At 43.9% G+C, this 13,330-nt stretch overlaps 1 protein-coding gene across 2 annotated transcripts in view; it reads right to left on the minus strand.

The window, feature by feature from the left end:
* LOC135212561 (gamma-soluble NSF attachment protein-like) overlaps positions 1-13,330 on the minus strand; it is a 265,650-nt gene that overhangs the window by 19,430 nt on the left and 232,890 nt on the right. For both annotated transcript variants that reach the window (XM_064246104.1, XM_064246105.1), the window contains exon 9: positions 7,925-8,029. In XM_064246104.1, the coding sequence (XP_064102174.1) occupies positions 7,925-8,029 (105 nt within the window). The remainder of the gene's footprint in view (positions 1-7,924; positions 8,030-13,330) is intronic.

Here is a 13,330-nt window from a genome sequence, read left to right on the forward strand (position 1 = left end):
TGGTGTTTTTGCTTCCCCCGTACCCAGTATCGTATCCGCCGATACGAAAGGCCCCAGAGAAAAACATTTCTCGTAGGTCACGCGAACGTCTTTAAGATAGTGAGATGCAAAAACCGAATTGCACCTCCAATATGTCGTATCAAGTATTTTCATTAGCGACATATTCTTCTGAAAAGAGAGAGAAGTCGCCACTGCTCTGACTTCATGAGCTTTTACTCTTAAGAGTGGAAAAGAGTCGTCAGGACAGAATTTGTGAGCATCTGTAATGACGCTCCTTATGAAGAAAGCTAATGCATTCTTTGACATGATTCTTGTGGGGTCCTTAATCGAACACCAAAGACCTTGCCTAGAGCCTCCCATTTGTTTCTTTCTTTGTAAGTAGAACTTCAAGGCTCTTACCGGGCAAAGAGACCTTTCTGTTTCTCTACCCACAAGACTCGATAAGCCTTTGATCTCGAATCTCTTGGGCCAGGGATTCGAAGGGTTTTTGTTTTTCGCTAGAAAAAGTGTTCTAAATGAGCAGAAGGCCGAGTCTCTGTTGAAGCCTACTTCATCTTCAAGGGCGTGAAGTTCACCAATTCTTTTGGCTGTCGCCAAAGATAAGAGAAACAAGCATTTCCTCGTTAAATCCCTAAACGAAGCTAAATGAGGAGGCTCGAATCTTTCAGACGAAAGGAACTTGAGAACTACATCTAGGTTCCAGCTGGGAGGATTTTGTTGTTCCTTAGATTTCGTTGTTTCAAACTATCTAATCAGGTCGTGCAGATCTTTATTATCAGCAAGCTCTAGGTCTCTGTTTCTGAAGACTGCCGAAAGCATGCTCCTGTATCCTTTATAGTCGATACAGACAAGTGAGAGTCCTCTCTCAGGAACAAAGGAAAACAGCGATTTTTCGGTTATAGAGGTACTGGAGGAGGACAACTTCTTAGACTTACACCACCTTCTAAAAACCTCCCACTTAGACTGATAGACTCGTCTAGTGGAAGCTCTGCGGGCTCTAGTGATAGCGCCTGCAGCTTTTCGAGAAAACCCCCTCGCTCTGACAAGTCTTTCGATAGTCGAAAGGCAGTCAGAGCGAGAGCGGGGAGGTTTTGATGAAACCTCTCGAAGTGTGGCTGTCTGAGAAGATCCATCCTTCTTGGAAGGGATCTGGGGAAGTCTACTGTCCACTCCAGCACCTCTGCAAACCAATCCTGTGCTGGCCAAAAAGGGGCTATCAGGGTCATTCTTGTTCCGTTGGACGCTACAAACTTTCTCAACACAAACACTTGCCCCAGGATTTTGAAAGGGGGGAAAGCGTACACGTCTACATGAGACCAGTCTAGCAGGAAGGCGTCGACCACGAGAGCTCTTGGGTCTTCCACCACTGAGCAAAAGACTTCCAGCCTTTTGGAAAGGAATGTGGCGAACAGGTCTACATGAGGAGTGCCCCAAAGATCCCAAAGACTCTGACACACCTCTGAATGAAGGGTTCACTCTGTGTGAAGGACCTGGCTTCTCCTGCTGAGTCTGTCCGCCCTGACGTTTCTCGTACCCTGAACAAATCTTGTCAGGAGGGAGATGTTCCTCTGGGAGGTCCAAAGTAGCAGATCTCTTGCTATTTCGTATAGGAACAAGGAGTGTGTTCCTCCCTGTTTCCGAATGTAGGAAAGGGCGGTAGTGTTGTCCACATTCACTTGGACCACACTGTTGGTCACAAAAGGTTCGAAGAACTTCAGAGCCAAGTGTACTGCCAGAAGTTCTTTGCTATTTATGTGCCAGGACACCTGTGCTGCCTTCCAGGTGCCTGACACTTCTCTCGGTCCTAGTGTTGCTCTCCAACCCTTCTCCGATGCGTCTGAATATAACACTCGGCTTGGGTTCGGAACTTCCAGAGAAATTCCCTTGTTCTCTTTTAGAGGGGACAACCACCATTGCAGGTGTGGTTTCATTTCCATTGGAAGGAGAAAACTGTCGGAGAGAAGTCCCGTCTTCCAATTCCAAGATCTCCTTAGGAAAAACTGAAGAGGACGAAGATGAAGTCTTCCTAGAGGAAAGAACTGTTCGAGCGAGGAAAGGGTCCCTAGAAGGCTTAACCATTCCCTTGCCGAAGTTCGTTCTTTCCCTAAGAAGAGAGAGACTTTTTCCAAGCCTCTCACGATTCTCTCTTGCGAAGGAAATACTCGAAAACCCCGAGAATCCATCTGAATCCCCAGATAGACTAAGTTCTGTCTGGGGGATCACGCTGTGACTTCTCGAGGTTCACGAGTAGTCCCAACGACTTTATCAGGTCTAGGGTCAAAGAAAGGTCCTCCAAACACTATCTCTCTGTTCTGGCCCTGATGAGCCAATTGTCCAGATATAGAGAGATGTTGACGCCTTTGAGGTGAAGAAACCTCGCCACATTCTTCATCAGGTTTGTGAAGACCTGAGGAGCTGTGGACAGGCCGAAACACAAGGCCCTGAACTGAAAGATCCTTCCCCCCGTCATGAAACGGAGGTACTTCTTCGAAGAAGGGTGAATCGGGACATGAAAATAAGCGTCCTGGAGATCCAGCGACACCATCCAATCTCCTTGTCGTAAAGCCGCAAGGACTGAGGCCGAAGTCTCCATAGAGAACTTCTCCTTTAGAACAAACTTGTTCAGAGCACTTACGTCTAAGTACTGGTCTCCAGCCCCCCGAGGCTTTCGCAACCAGAAAAAGACGATTGTAAAACCCCGGAGAGTTTTGCTCCAGTACTAACTCTATAGCTCGTTTGTCCCACATTTGATCCACCATCAGACGAAGAGTATCCTTCAGTACAGGGTCCCTGTATCTGGCTGACAGTTCCCGCGGAATAGTCGTTAGGGGAGGACTGTCCTGGAAGGGGATAAGATATCCCTTCCTGATTATAGACATCGAAGAGGCGTTCGAGTTTTATGAATGTCCAGGCGTCTGCAAATCCGAGAAGCCTGGCACCCACTGGTGTTTGGAGGTTGGCTGTCTCACTTCCCTTTCTTAAAGGGACGGGAAGAAGTTCTACCTCTCCTCTCAGGACCTCTCCTTTTTGAGGGAGCTCTGGAGGGAGGGCCTCCTCGAAAGGGCTGAACAGTAGAAGTAGGTCCTTTCTTGTCAACCGCAACAAGGGGTCTCTTCTTCCTTGCAGTCTGAAGGAGAAGATCTTGTGTCGCCTTCTCAGTCAGTGAGCGAGAAATGTCCTTCACTAACTGAGAAGGAAACAAGAAGTCTGACATGGGAGCGAAAACCAGGGCTGCTCTCTGTGAGGGTGAAACCGCCTTGGTTAAGAAGGCACTAAAAATACTCCTCTTCTTAAGGAGTACCGCTCCAAAGAGGGAGGAGACTTCTCCCGATCCGACCGTTCTTGTACTGCCTTGTCAATACATGACAGTATACTAAGAATGACTTCGGGGTCTAGACCTTCCGAGTCATGAGCCTTCTTAGACATCACCCCAAGGGACCAGTCTAAGAAATTAAAAACTTCCAAAATATGGAAGAGGCCCTTGAGGAGATGATCAGTCTCAGAAATCGCCCAAGTCACACGAGCTCCATTCAAAGCGTGTCTACGCGATGAATCAACCAAGGTTGAAAAGTCTGCTTCAGCCGATGCTGGGAGAGAAAGGAAAGCCCATGTTCTCCCCAGTTCGGTACCTACAACACCAACGCCTCTTTTTCCAGAAAGTATGGCTGGAGGCATACAGAAGTGGTTCTGCCAGATCCTTCTTTGATAACATCCACTTGTCAAGCGACTGTAGAGCTCTTTTCATTGAGATAGTCGGTCTCATCTTCAAAACCGACGAAGACTTAGGTACGATCGCACTCGAAAACAGTGATCGAGGCGAAGGAGGAGCAGCAGGAGTCAAGGAATCTCCATACTCTTGCAAAAGAAGGTCTGTCAAAACTCTATAGTTAGAGAAGCCTTCTCTACCGTTAGCTTCGTCTTCCGAATCTACGTCCACACCGTGCGGAGAATCAGCTTGAAATACGAGAGGATCTTCACCAAGTTCTCTCTCTACTGGCGACAAACTCCTACTAGGAGAGGGACTCATCGAGTGAACAGATTCTCTCTCAAGTCTACTAGATGTCTCATGTCTGCTTGACTTCTCACGCCTGGCAAGCTCTTCGCGCTTGGCTGGCGCATCGCGCTTGGCTGGAGCTTGTTGCTTGGCTGGCGTCTCGCGCCTGGCTGACGCCTCGCGCTTGTCTGGCGCCTCGTGCTTGGCTGACTCCTCGCGCCTGGCTGGCGCCTCGCGCTTGGCTGACTCCTCGCGCCTGGCTGGCGCCTCGCGCCTGGCTGGCGCCTCGCGCCTGGCTGGCGCCTCGCGCCTGGCTGGCGCCTCGCGCCTGGCTGACTCCTCGCGCCTGGCTGGCGCCTCGCGCCCCGCGCCTGGCTGGCGCCTCGCGCCTGAGAGTATCCTTATCTAGAGCAACTCGCTCGGATAGCTCCTGACGCCTGAAAGAATCTTCGCGCCTGGAATACGTCTCGCGCTTGTAAGGCTCTTCATGCCTGGAGGACGCTTCACGTCTGGCAGGTGAAAGAAGACGAGACTTCTTAATAGGAAGTCTAGCGTCCTTCTTGCGAGGAGGATCCCTCGAAAGAACTCCAACTAAAGAGGCTAACTGTTCCTGCACAGCTAACAATATCCTCTTGGAAGCCACACCAGCGTCCTCTTCAGTAGAAGAAGCAGGAGACCTTGAAGGTGTGTGATCCTCAACTACCGATCGAGGAGGCGTCCGAGACATCTTAGACTTCTTGATAGAAGAGGGGGCTTCCTCCGAGAAGCGCTCCGGGCTCGAGTCAAACGCGGGCTCTTTCCAGTGCCTTTTCAATGGCCTAGAAAGATCCGAGTCCTTCCACCCTCGTTTAGGTGAAGGAGAACCGGACGACGAGAAACAATCTCGTAGGACGCTTCTATTAAAGCGGTCCTGAGCAGTCTGAAGCGAAACAGAACCTGCTGAAGGGACGCCTGACCGTTGGGGATTCCCCACAACCTCCGTACGGCTTTCGACTTTCCTTCTCCTCTGGGTATGTGAGTTTGGAAGAGGTCTAGGCCTGGGAGCATCGCAGGACGGTCAGACAACACTGGGAACACTCACTTCACTAAGTACAAATCACTATCACTTCCCTTAACCTTGCATGGCCGCCATTTTTGTCTTCATCTTACGAAGAGTAGCCTTCAGATTGGCGATTTCAGAAGCCGAATCCGAATGCAAAGCCTGTGAGGGTTCAGATACAGAGGGAGAATCAAAATCATTAATTAAAGGAGAGTTAGACTCAGAAAAAGGCTCAATAGGCCTTGTACTCACACCCTTTTGTGCAGCCCGTCTAATTCTATCCCTCTCTAACTTCTTCAAGTAAGAAGTTAGTGTCTTCCATTCATTAGCATTCAACTTTTCACACTCAATACAGGTGTTAGCTAAAGAACAGTCAAACCCCCTACATTTACGACATACAGTGTGAGGATCAACCGAAGCCTTCGGTATCCTCACCTTGCAGCCTACATTCACACACACTCACACTAACACTTGAATCAGACATACTATCAGAAAAATCAAAAGCAAGTCCAAATCCAGTCCACGGTAGCGAATGCCAAAACAACGATCCAGTACGTCACCAAGAAATCCAATAAAGATGATCAAAAAGTCTTGAAAAGCGAATTCCAGTCAGGAGGTAGTAACAACAATGTTGATACCACCGGCGACAGAGAAAATATGATAGAAAACGGGAATGGTTCCTAGTCCTGCCGCCCAGGGCAGGCCGGTAGATCACCTGACCTACCTGTAGCGAGTGGCGCGAAATTTGAATTTCTGTCGGGGACGACGGAGTCTTAGCTAAGTATATATCTGACAGGAAGTTCATTGTATGAAAAAGCTTTTTTTTCCAATTACCAGAACTTACAGAGGAAAGTACCAGGAGATGAGGAGAACAACAACTTTAAAAGATATTTCATGCTACATTTTAACAGCAGACATATGCCAAGACCTGGACTCTGCAGGAACGTTACTGTCAAGAGGAACTACCATGTTTAGGCAAACTTTTCTTATATCAGCAAAAGAATATCAATCAAGAGAGAGTGACGTGTTACCATTTACCAGAGAGGGAAAATGTCTGCAAAAACATCAACCTGAGAAGAAGCTACACTGTCAGGCAAAGAATGGGATAACTAAGCCTCAGCATGTGGGAAGCACTCTCGGACAGTGGTAGTGGTAAGGGCAATAGATGGTAGAGGAAAGGATCCCGCAGAATCTGCCAATTTCCAAAGTAGATTGAAAATCCCTAATGAAGAAGGTGAATGTCTTTTGTCCATCCTCCTCTTAATCTGCATACTTCACACTTTGGATAAAGCAGAAACCGACCTTACTTTGACAATGAGAACAAAACTAATGGGGGTTAAACAGGTGCAGGAGGCATGGCCACAAGTTCAACCCAGACCCTCACATAAACATTGCTCGTTTATTCTCCATGAAAGAAAAAAATACCAACAAAGACAACAAAACAGAAAGAAACAAAGGAATGTACTCTGTGCTTTGTTTTATTGAAGGGAGGTGAGATAAGTAGCACCTTACAACAACACGATCGAAAGATACAGTTAATTAAGCCTTATATGCTGGGCACTTTCCATCATTCCTTTCATTCAACCATTCAGTTAAGCTGAAAGATATAAGAAATACATCCTCCACTTCAAAAGTGTTGGTTTGTATTCTCACCAGAACAAATTAATTTATTATCCAAGCCTAGGCTATCTACTTCTGGTAAACTTAAATTAGGCTAAGGACAGTATAGGCATACCTTTTTTTGTTGTTGGGGTGGGGGGGGGGGGGAGAAAAAAAAGATAAACCAGGCATACTTCAATAATAAAACATTCCTAGCATGTATTATGACCCTTCAATGCTGCAGAATTGTTTTGGTAACAACATGAATGTTTATTTGCTCCATGAAGCAAACTAGGTACATTAATCAAAATCTGGACAAGGTCTCCCCCAATTAGTTTGGATTAGCAAGGTTTTACCATAGTCAGAATATATTATGGGAATTTTTGGCTAATTTTTACTTAATGGAAATGATATATGGATGTTGACTGTAAATGAAAGAAAAGTATTTGGATGCTGAAAGCCAATGAAAGTAAAAAAAGATTGGGGGCTTTAGAAATGAACTGTGTTTTACATGTAAGTGAAAAGTAAGAACGAGGGACAGGACAAAAAAAAAATAGATAAAAGTAACGATGTGGTAAAGAGGTTAGTGCAGGTTTTTTAGGGGATTTAGTAATTTGCAGATAACACACAGGTTAAAAAAAGTGACATACAAAAATCTTGGGAGGAAACCAAAACCATGCTAGCAAATTGCCTCAATATATAAGATGTGTGAAAGTACATGCAAGATACAAAGTGAGTAGTGAACTTCAAAGACAACCATTCTGTGTCGGTATACGTACAAAGCAGCTGATACTATCAAATTTTCTACAAGGTAAGTATTTAGTGTTGATTCAACTGTTGAAGAATGACTGTGGCAATAACCGTATTCCTAGTTTCTTTAGACTTCTCTTTTCATGGAAGATTGCTTATTAGTTCAAAAATACATTTTTATATCTTACATGCATACATAATACTATACTAACATTTGTTGTACCCAAATTTTAATGAACCTCAAACATTTCCAGAGCCTGGCTGCCACACGAACCTTTCATAAATAAAATCATCAGCCTCAAAAAATTAATATGACAATGTCTCTTCCTGGTCTGATTACACTACTTAATTAATATTACCAATAGTGTTTGTAAGGTTCAGGAGTGACATGGCTGAAGCTGATAAATTCATTAAGAAATTAAAATAGTCAGGCATACATTACAGTGGATCACGTTAAACTAATACACAAGTAGTACATGCCTACCCACCAAGAGTGAACTTCTGGGTTAAAAAATTATTAATGTAAGGACACCTGTACAAACCTGTGATATTGAAGCATCAGCTACACCCCTTGTGACAGAATCGACTTCACCTCCTGAGCTAGAAGTGTACGGGGGGTATGTATCTGTTACACCAGGTTTTTTCTCCTGAAATGTTGAAAAAAAAATTGTAATATTAGTTTAGTAGACAACAGGGCATAATTTATACAAGAAAGTGGTTAACTATATTTACCCCTTGGTTTTAAAAGGATACAATGTTATTTCCATGAAAACCCACTTGCCTGATCTAGGCTGCTAAACAATGGTCATATTTAAAAAGAAAAAATTCATTTAATGGTTAACTACTTAAAGAGAAAGCCAAAACATAAAAGAGCTGGCACAAAACTCATCATTATGAGGTACTTAGAGAAATATAAATTATGGGGGAATGGCAGTGGGAAAAGACATAAAGGAATAAGAAATAAGAATACTGGTCAAAGATGAAATGGTTAATTTCCACTAATAAATATCTTAACCAGTCCACTGAAAAAACTTTGGGCCAGCCAAATGAGAATACATTATATGTATATTTTAAATGAGCATTGTGGCTCCAAAACAAGTAGTTTAATGTGTTCATTATACCATAACACCCGCCATTTGCTATTAACAATAGGCTTTCTCTAGAGAAATAAAAAATCACTGACAGTAGCAGGTATATCTGAAACATGGTCACAGCATTGTAGTTTCACTGCTTTAACAGCTTCCACATTTCCTTCATAATTCCTTCGTATGCAGGGACCAAACATATTTCAGCATATATACCAGCTATATATATATTTAAAATGAAAGCTTACTTTGTTGTAAGAAGGGATTTTTATGACAATCTGGAAGGGATTACAGGCCACACCAAGTCTAGCAGTGACAGCTGTGCTAAGACTTACAAGTGGACTTAGGATCTGTACCATTCTATGGAGCATAAATGAGCATTTATATACGGAAAATGGAGATTTTGAAAAAAAAGTGTCCACAAAATGTTAAGATTCATGGAAAGAGTACAGTGGCAAGATAGTAGAGTACTATTATGAATTAGTATATTTTAGGAGAGAGATGTGGTGTACAGAAGCTGGAAAACAGACCGAGATCTCAATTACTGAGATGGTAAGGCTATCGAGAAGGAATGAAGAACACTTAATCAGAAAAATATTATAATAAAATGAGGTTTTATATATACTTACCAAGTAATTACATAGCAACGTATAAGTTTCTAACTTTATGGCAGCTCAAAATCTGCAAAATTTTGAAATTCATGGTAGGGCTCTTGTTTTGGGTGTAGGTAAATAGACCCGCCAACTTTCAAGAATGAATAGGTACAACAAAGTTGAAGAGCTCAATTCAAACTTTAATATACGTAACTTACCAAGAAATTACATAGCTGAATCCCACATTGGCAGGAGGTGGGATCTATGGACATATACTAATCCAAAAAATATTTAGAAAAAAAACTATTTGAATTATCAAGTTAGCTAGCATTGTTAAATGCTTGTTGTAACCTTGCCTAGTAAGAGAGTCGTAGCAGGTAGATATTGCCTCTGGTCTGAGTTCATCTCAACCTGTAGTGGCATGGCATTAGAGCCCTGGGTTGCCCCTACTTTAGTGGGTGCTTTGTAACAAGGGAGTGCTCCAAAGATTGCCAAAGCTAACAAACTAACAAAAAAAATAAGAAAATGCCCTTGCCCTGGGCACAGTAACACAAAAATAGACTAAAACACATATAGACTAAAACACATACGCCATAATTAAAAACTTTCACTAAAACCCATCCATAAAACAATGAATGGAGGGCACTCGAGTACATAATAGCTCTAGGCTTCCCAAATTGGACTCAACAACCTTAATCAAGGCCAGGAGACAGGTAAATAGTTGGGGTACTTCTATTCTTCATTACACAGTACTATCATGCTAGCCACAGAGTATGGACCTAGCGCACTGCACTTATCATAAATTGTTTCAATGTCACGAAGATAAAGTGTAGCAAACACTGATCTGCATTTCCAATATGTGCACTGCAGAATTGTGGAGAGTGAGAGGCTAAGCTTAAAGGCCAGTGAAGTGCCTACTCCTTAATATCATGAGCTGTGACTTTTAATTAGGGGAAAACTTCTTACAACCTTGAGTGTGATTCCACCATTACATCCTTTAAAAAGAAAGCCAAACTGTTCTGGGATAAGGCACATAAGGAATTCTTCACAGAAGACCATAAATTCTATGAAGGGGCTCTGATTTCTTTTGTCCTTTCAATGTAATGTTTCAGTGCTCTCGCTGGACAGAGTTCTCTCTCTATCTGCTGGACCCAGAATATCAGATAAACTTTTGGTCAGGAAAGAATGAGGCCAGGGTTTAGAGGGATTTTCATTCTTTGCCAAAAAACCTAAAGTGAGAGAACAAACTGTATGCCCTTGAGAAACCCACCTTTTTATTAAGGGCTTGCACTTCCCTTATCCTTTTGGCCATAGCTACAGTCACTAAAAATATTGTCTACAGTGGTTTCAGAAGAAGAGATACCATGTTCTTGACATCATACTTAGCAATTGCCTCTGCAGGTTTTCTTGAAAACGTTTTTGACAGTCTGGAGCCTGTCAGCAAGAGCGAATAATCTTTGATGAAACCACAGGAAATGTGGCTGTTTGAGAAATCTTGTTTTCTGATGTAACAGCCTTGGGTAATCCACAAGAAGGCTGAGGAGGTCTGGAAGCCACTCCTCCTGTGGCCAGAAGGGAGCTACTAAGGTCAGTGAGGTATTGCTGTGGGAGATGAATTTGTTCAGTACCTCCCTCACCATGCTGAATGAAGGGGAGGCATACAAGTCTAGATTTGACCAGTCCTGGAGCATGGCATCCAATCAATATCCACTCCGTCGGTAGAACCTGCTTGCGGTGACTTAGTTCACCCACAAGGACATTTAACTTTCCTCAAATGAAGCGAGTAAGAATAACTGTCTGGTTGCTCTCTGTCTAGAACAGAAGATCTTTGGCCTCTAGGTAGAGAGAAAAGGAATGTGTCCCTCCTTGATTCCTGACATAGGCCAGCACCGTCATGTTAGAATGAACAGTCACTATTTTGCTGGTGTTAAAATTAAAATTGAGAAAGATTAAGGAGCTGGATGGATTGCTTTTAACTCCTTCACGTTGATGTGTAAACTTCTCTGTTGGAGACCACATCCCTGCAACTTCCTTACTGTCCAATAGTGCTCCCCAACCCAGGTCGGACACATCTGAATATAACGCTAGGTTGGAGTTCAATGGTTGTAGTGACGATCCCACTGCAAACCTATGTTCTTCTAGCCACCATCAAAGGGCCTTGTGAATACCTGAGGGGCTCAGATACTTCCTGGACTCTGGATGTACTAGTACATGGAATTATGCATCCTGCATGTCAACTGTTACCAACCAGTCCCCTTGCTTGACGGCTGACAGGACTGATTGGTTTGTTTCCATTCTGAATTTGGTAGTCTCAATGAAGAAATTCAGTCTAAGACAGGCCAACATCCTCCTGATGACATGGGGATGACAAATAGGTGGTTGTAAAAACCTCGTCTTCAACCAATTCCACTGCTTCTTTGTCGATAAGGGCTGAAACTTCTTATGACAGGGCTGAAAACCTCTCTAAGCCTAGCAAGTAGGCTGTTAAGCTGATGGGCGAGGATGTTAAGGGAGGTTACTCCCTGAATAGGATGGCATAGCTCTCCTTGAGGACTTTTAGCATCCAAGGCTTCGCACTCCTCACTTCCCACTCTTCCCAATACTGTAGAAGCCTACTGGTGTACACTAATTAGTGGGCAATTCTAACTGAAGACTTCTTGGTGGTTCTTCCTGATTGAGGGTTTAAGTGATGGCATGACTGAAAATGTCCCCTACCACCATGAAAGGGCTGTTTTGCCAGAGGGGATACAGTTCTTGTGTTGAAAGAGGCTGAAGGAGTACGTCCCAAGTCTCTTGGACACTTAGTTGATTGCGCAAGGAGGTCCTGCGTTGATTGCTTTTGCAGTTTGGCAGTTACCCATTCTAGGGTCATCTTCAGGAAAAGGTTGGCTTGATCTAAGGGAGCGAACAATGGTAACAATCTTTGAGAGGGAGTTACTTCATTAATGGTACAGGAACACCACAACTCCCTCTTCTTCAGTATTTCTGTGGTAAAGATCGTCGCTAACTCCCGTGCGCCATCCCTGACTGCTTTGTCTGCACATACGAGTACTCCAAGCCAGTCTGTGGCAAAGTCCTCTTGAAGGCAAGAACAATCTTCGATCTTTGCGAGAGCTTGTACGGTCCAGTCAAGGAAGCTCAGCACTTCAGAAACCTTATAGACACCTTTGATAAAGTGGTCCAGTTCCGATGACATACATGAAATTCTTGAAGAAGAGAAAACAGACCTAGCAGAGTCGATAAGACTGGAGAATCCCCATGGATGGAATTTCTCCAGTGGAACAAGACACTTGCCTACATCATACTAGACAAGAAGGAAGGGTAAAAACCAACTTTACCAAGCTCCCTCTTCTCTGCTAACCAAGTGTTGATCTTGGTGAAAGCCTTTTTTTAAGGAGGAAGACATCACCATCCTAGGTAACCCTGCGAATGCTGCAGGCAGTCACATCATGACTGCTGATCCTGGAGAAGTAAGTACAAGGGTGCTAAGAAATTAGAGGTCGGTTGCTCCTGTTCTATATTTTCTTCATCTGAAGAAATTGAAGAAGTAGCAATGTTTGGAGGGTTCTGTGCTGTTGGAAAAGACTTCTGGAGAAGGCTCAAAATACTATTGAGCTGTCGTTAGATGGGTGCTAAAGATGGATCCCGTAACAACTGCAAATCCAGCCAGCTGTCTGTCCTGACTGAGGGGGGAAAATGACTACAGTAATGCCTATGACGACCTTTATACACACCAGTGTCAGAATCACTTGAAGAAAGTATGAATATCCAAAGGGATGCTTTTCTAATGGCCATCCAACTAGTCCTGTAATTGGCGTTCAACAGGCTCGTTTCAGTGGGGCAACTACCCGTGGACAAACACACCAACGACCTCTCAGTTTACTTCCTCCCAGGGGCAGCGGAGTTTAGTAGGGACATAGGTCTAGGAACATCAATGGGATGGATAGCCACATCCTCCACTGCAATAGCAGTAAAACTATTCACTTTGTCCATAAGGACTTTCACCAACGTCCCAATTTGGGCAACAGTGTTCGCTAAAAGACTGAACTTTTGGTCTGTCCGCGCTTTGAGAGTGGCAGTGGCAATGAGTTTTGAAGAAAAGGAGCTGGGAACCGGAGTAGAAGGGAAAATCGGAGTATACTTGTAATAAGTGAAAAGGCAGTCAAATGCATAGAAGGTACAGGAACATTAAGATTATCATCTTTTAGGTGAACTCACTCACCTGACTACTGCAAGCTCTAGACTTGGCTCTAGCAGCCACTTTCCTATT

Source organism: Macrobrachium nipponense, chromosome 41, assembly GCF_015104395.2.
Source record: "Macrobrachium nipponense isolate FS-2020 chromosome 41, ASM1510439v2, whole genome shotgun sequence".
Taxonomy (NCBI): Eukaryota; Metazoa; Arthropoda; class Malacostraca; order Decapoda; family Palaemonidae; genus Macrobrachium; species Macrobrachium nipponense.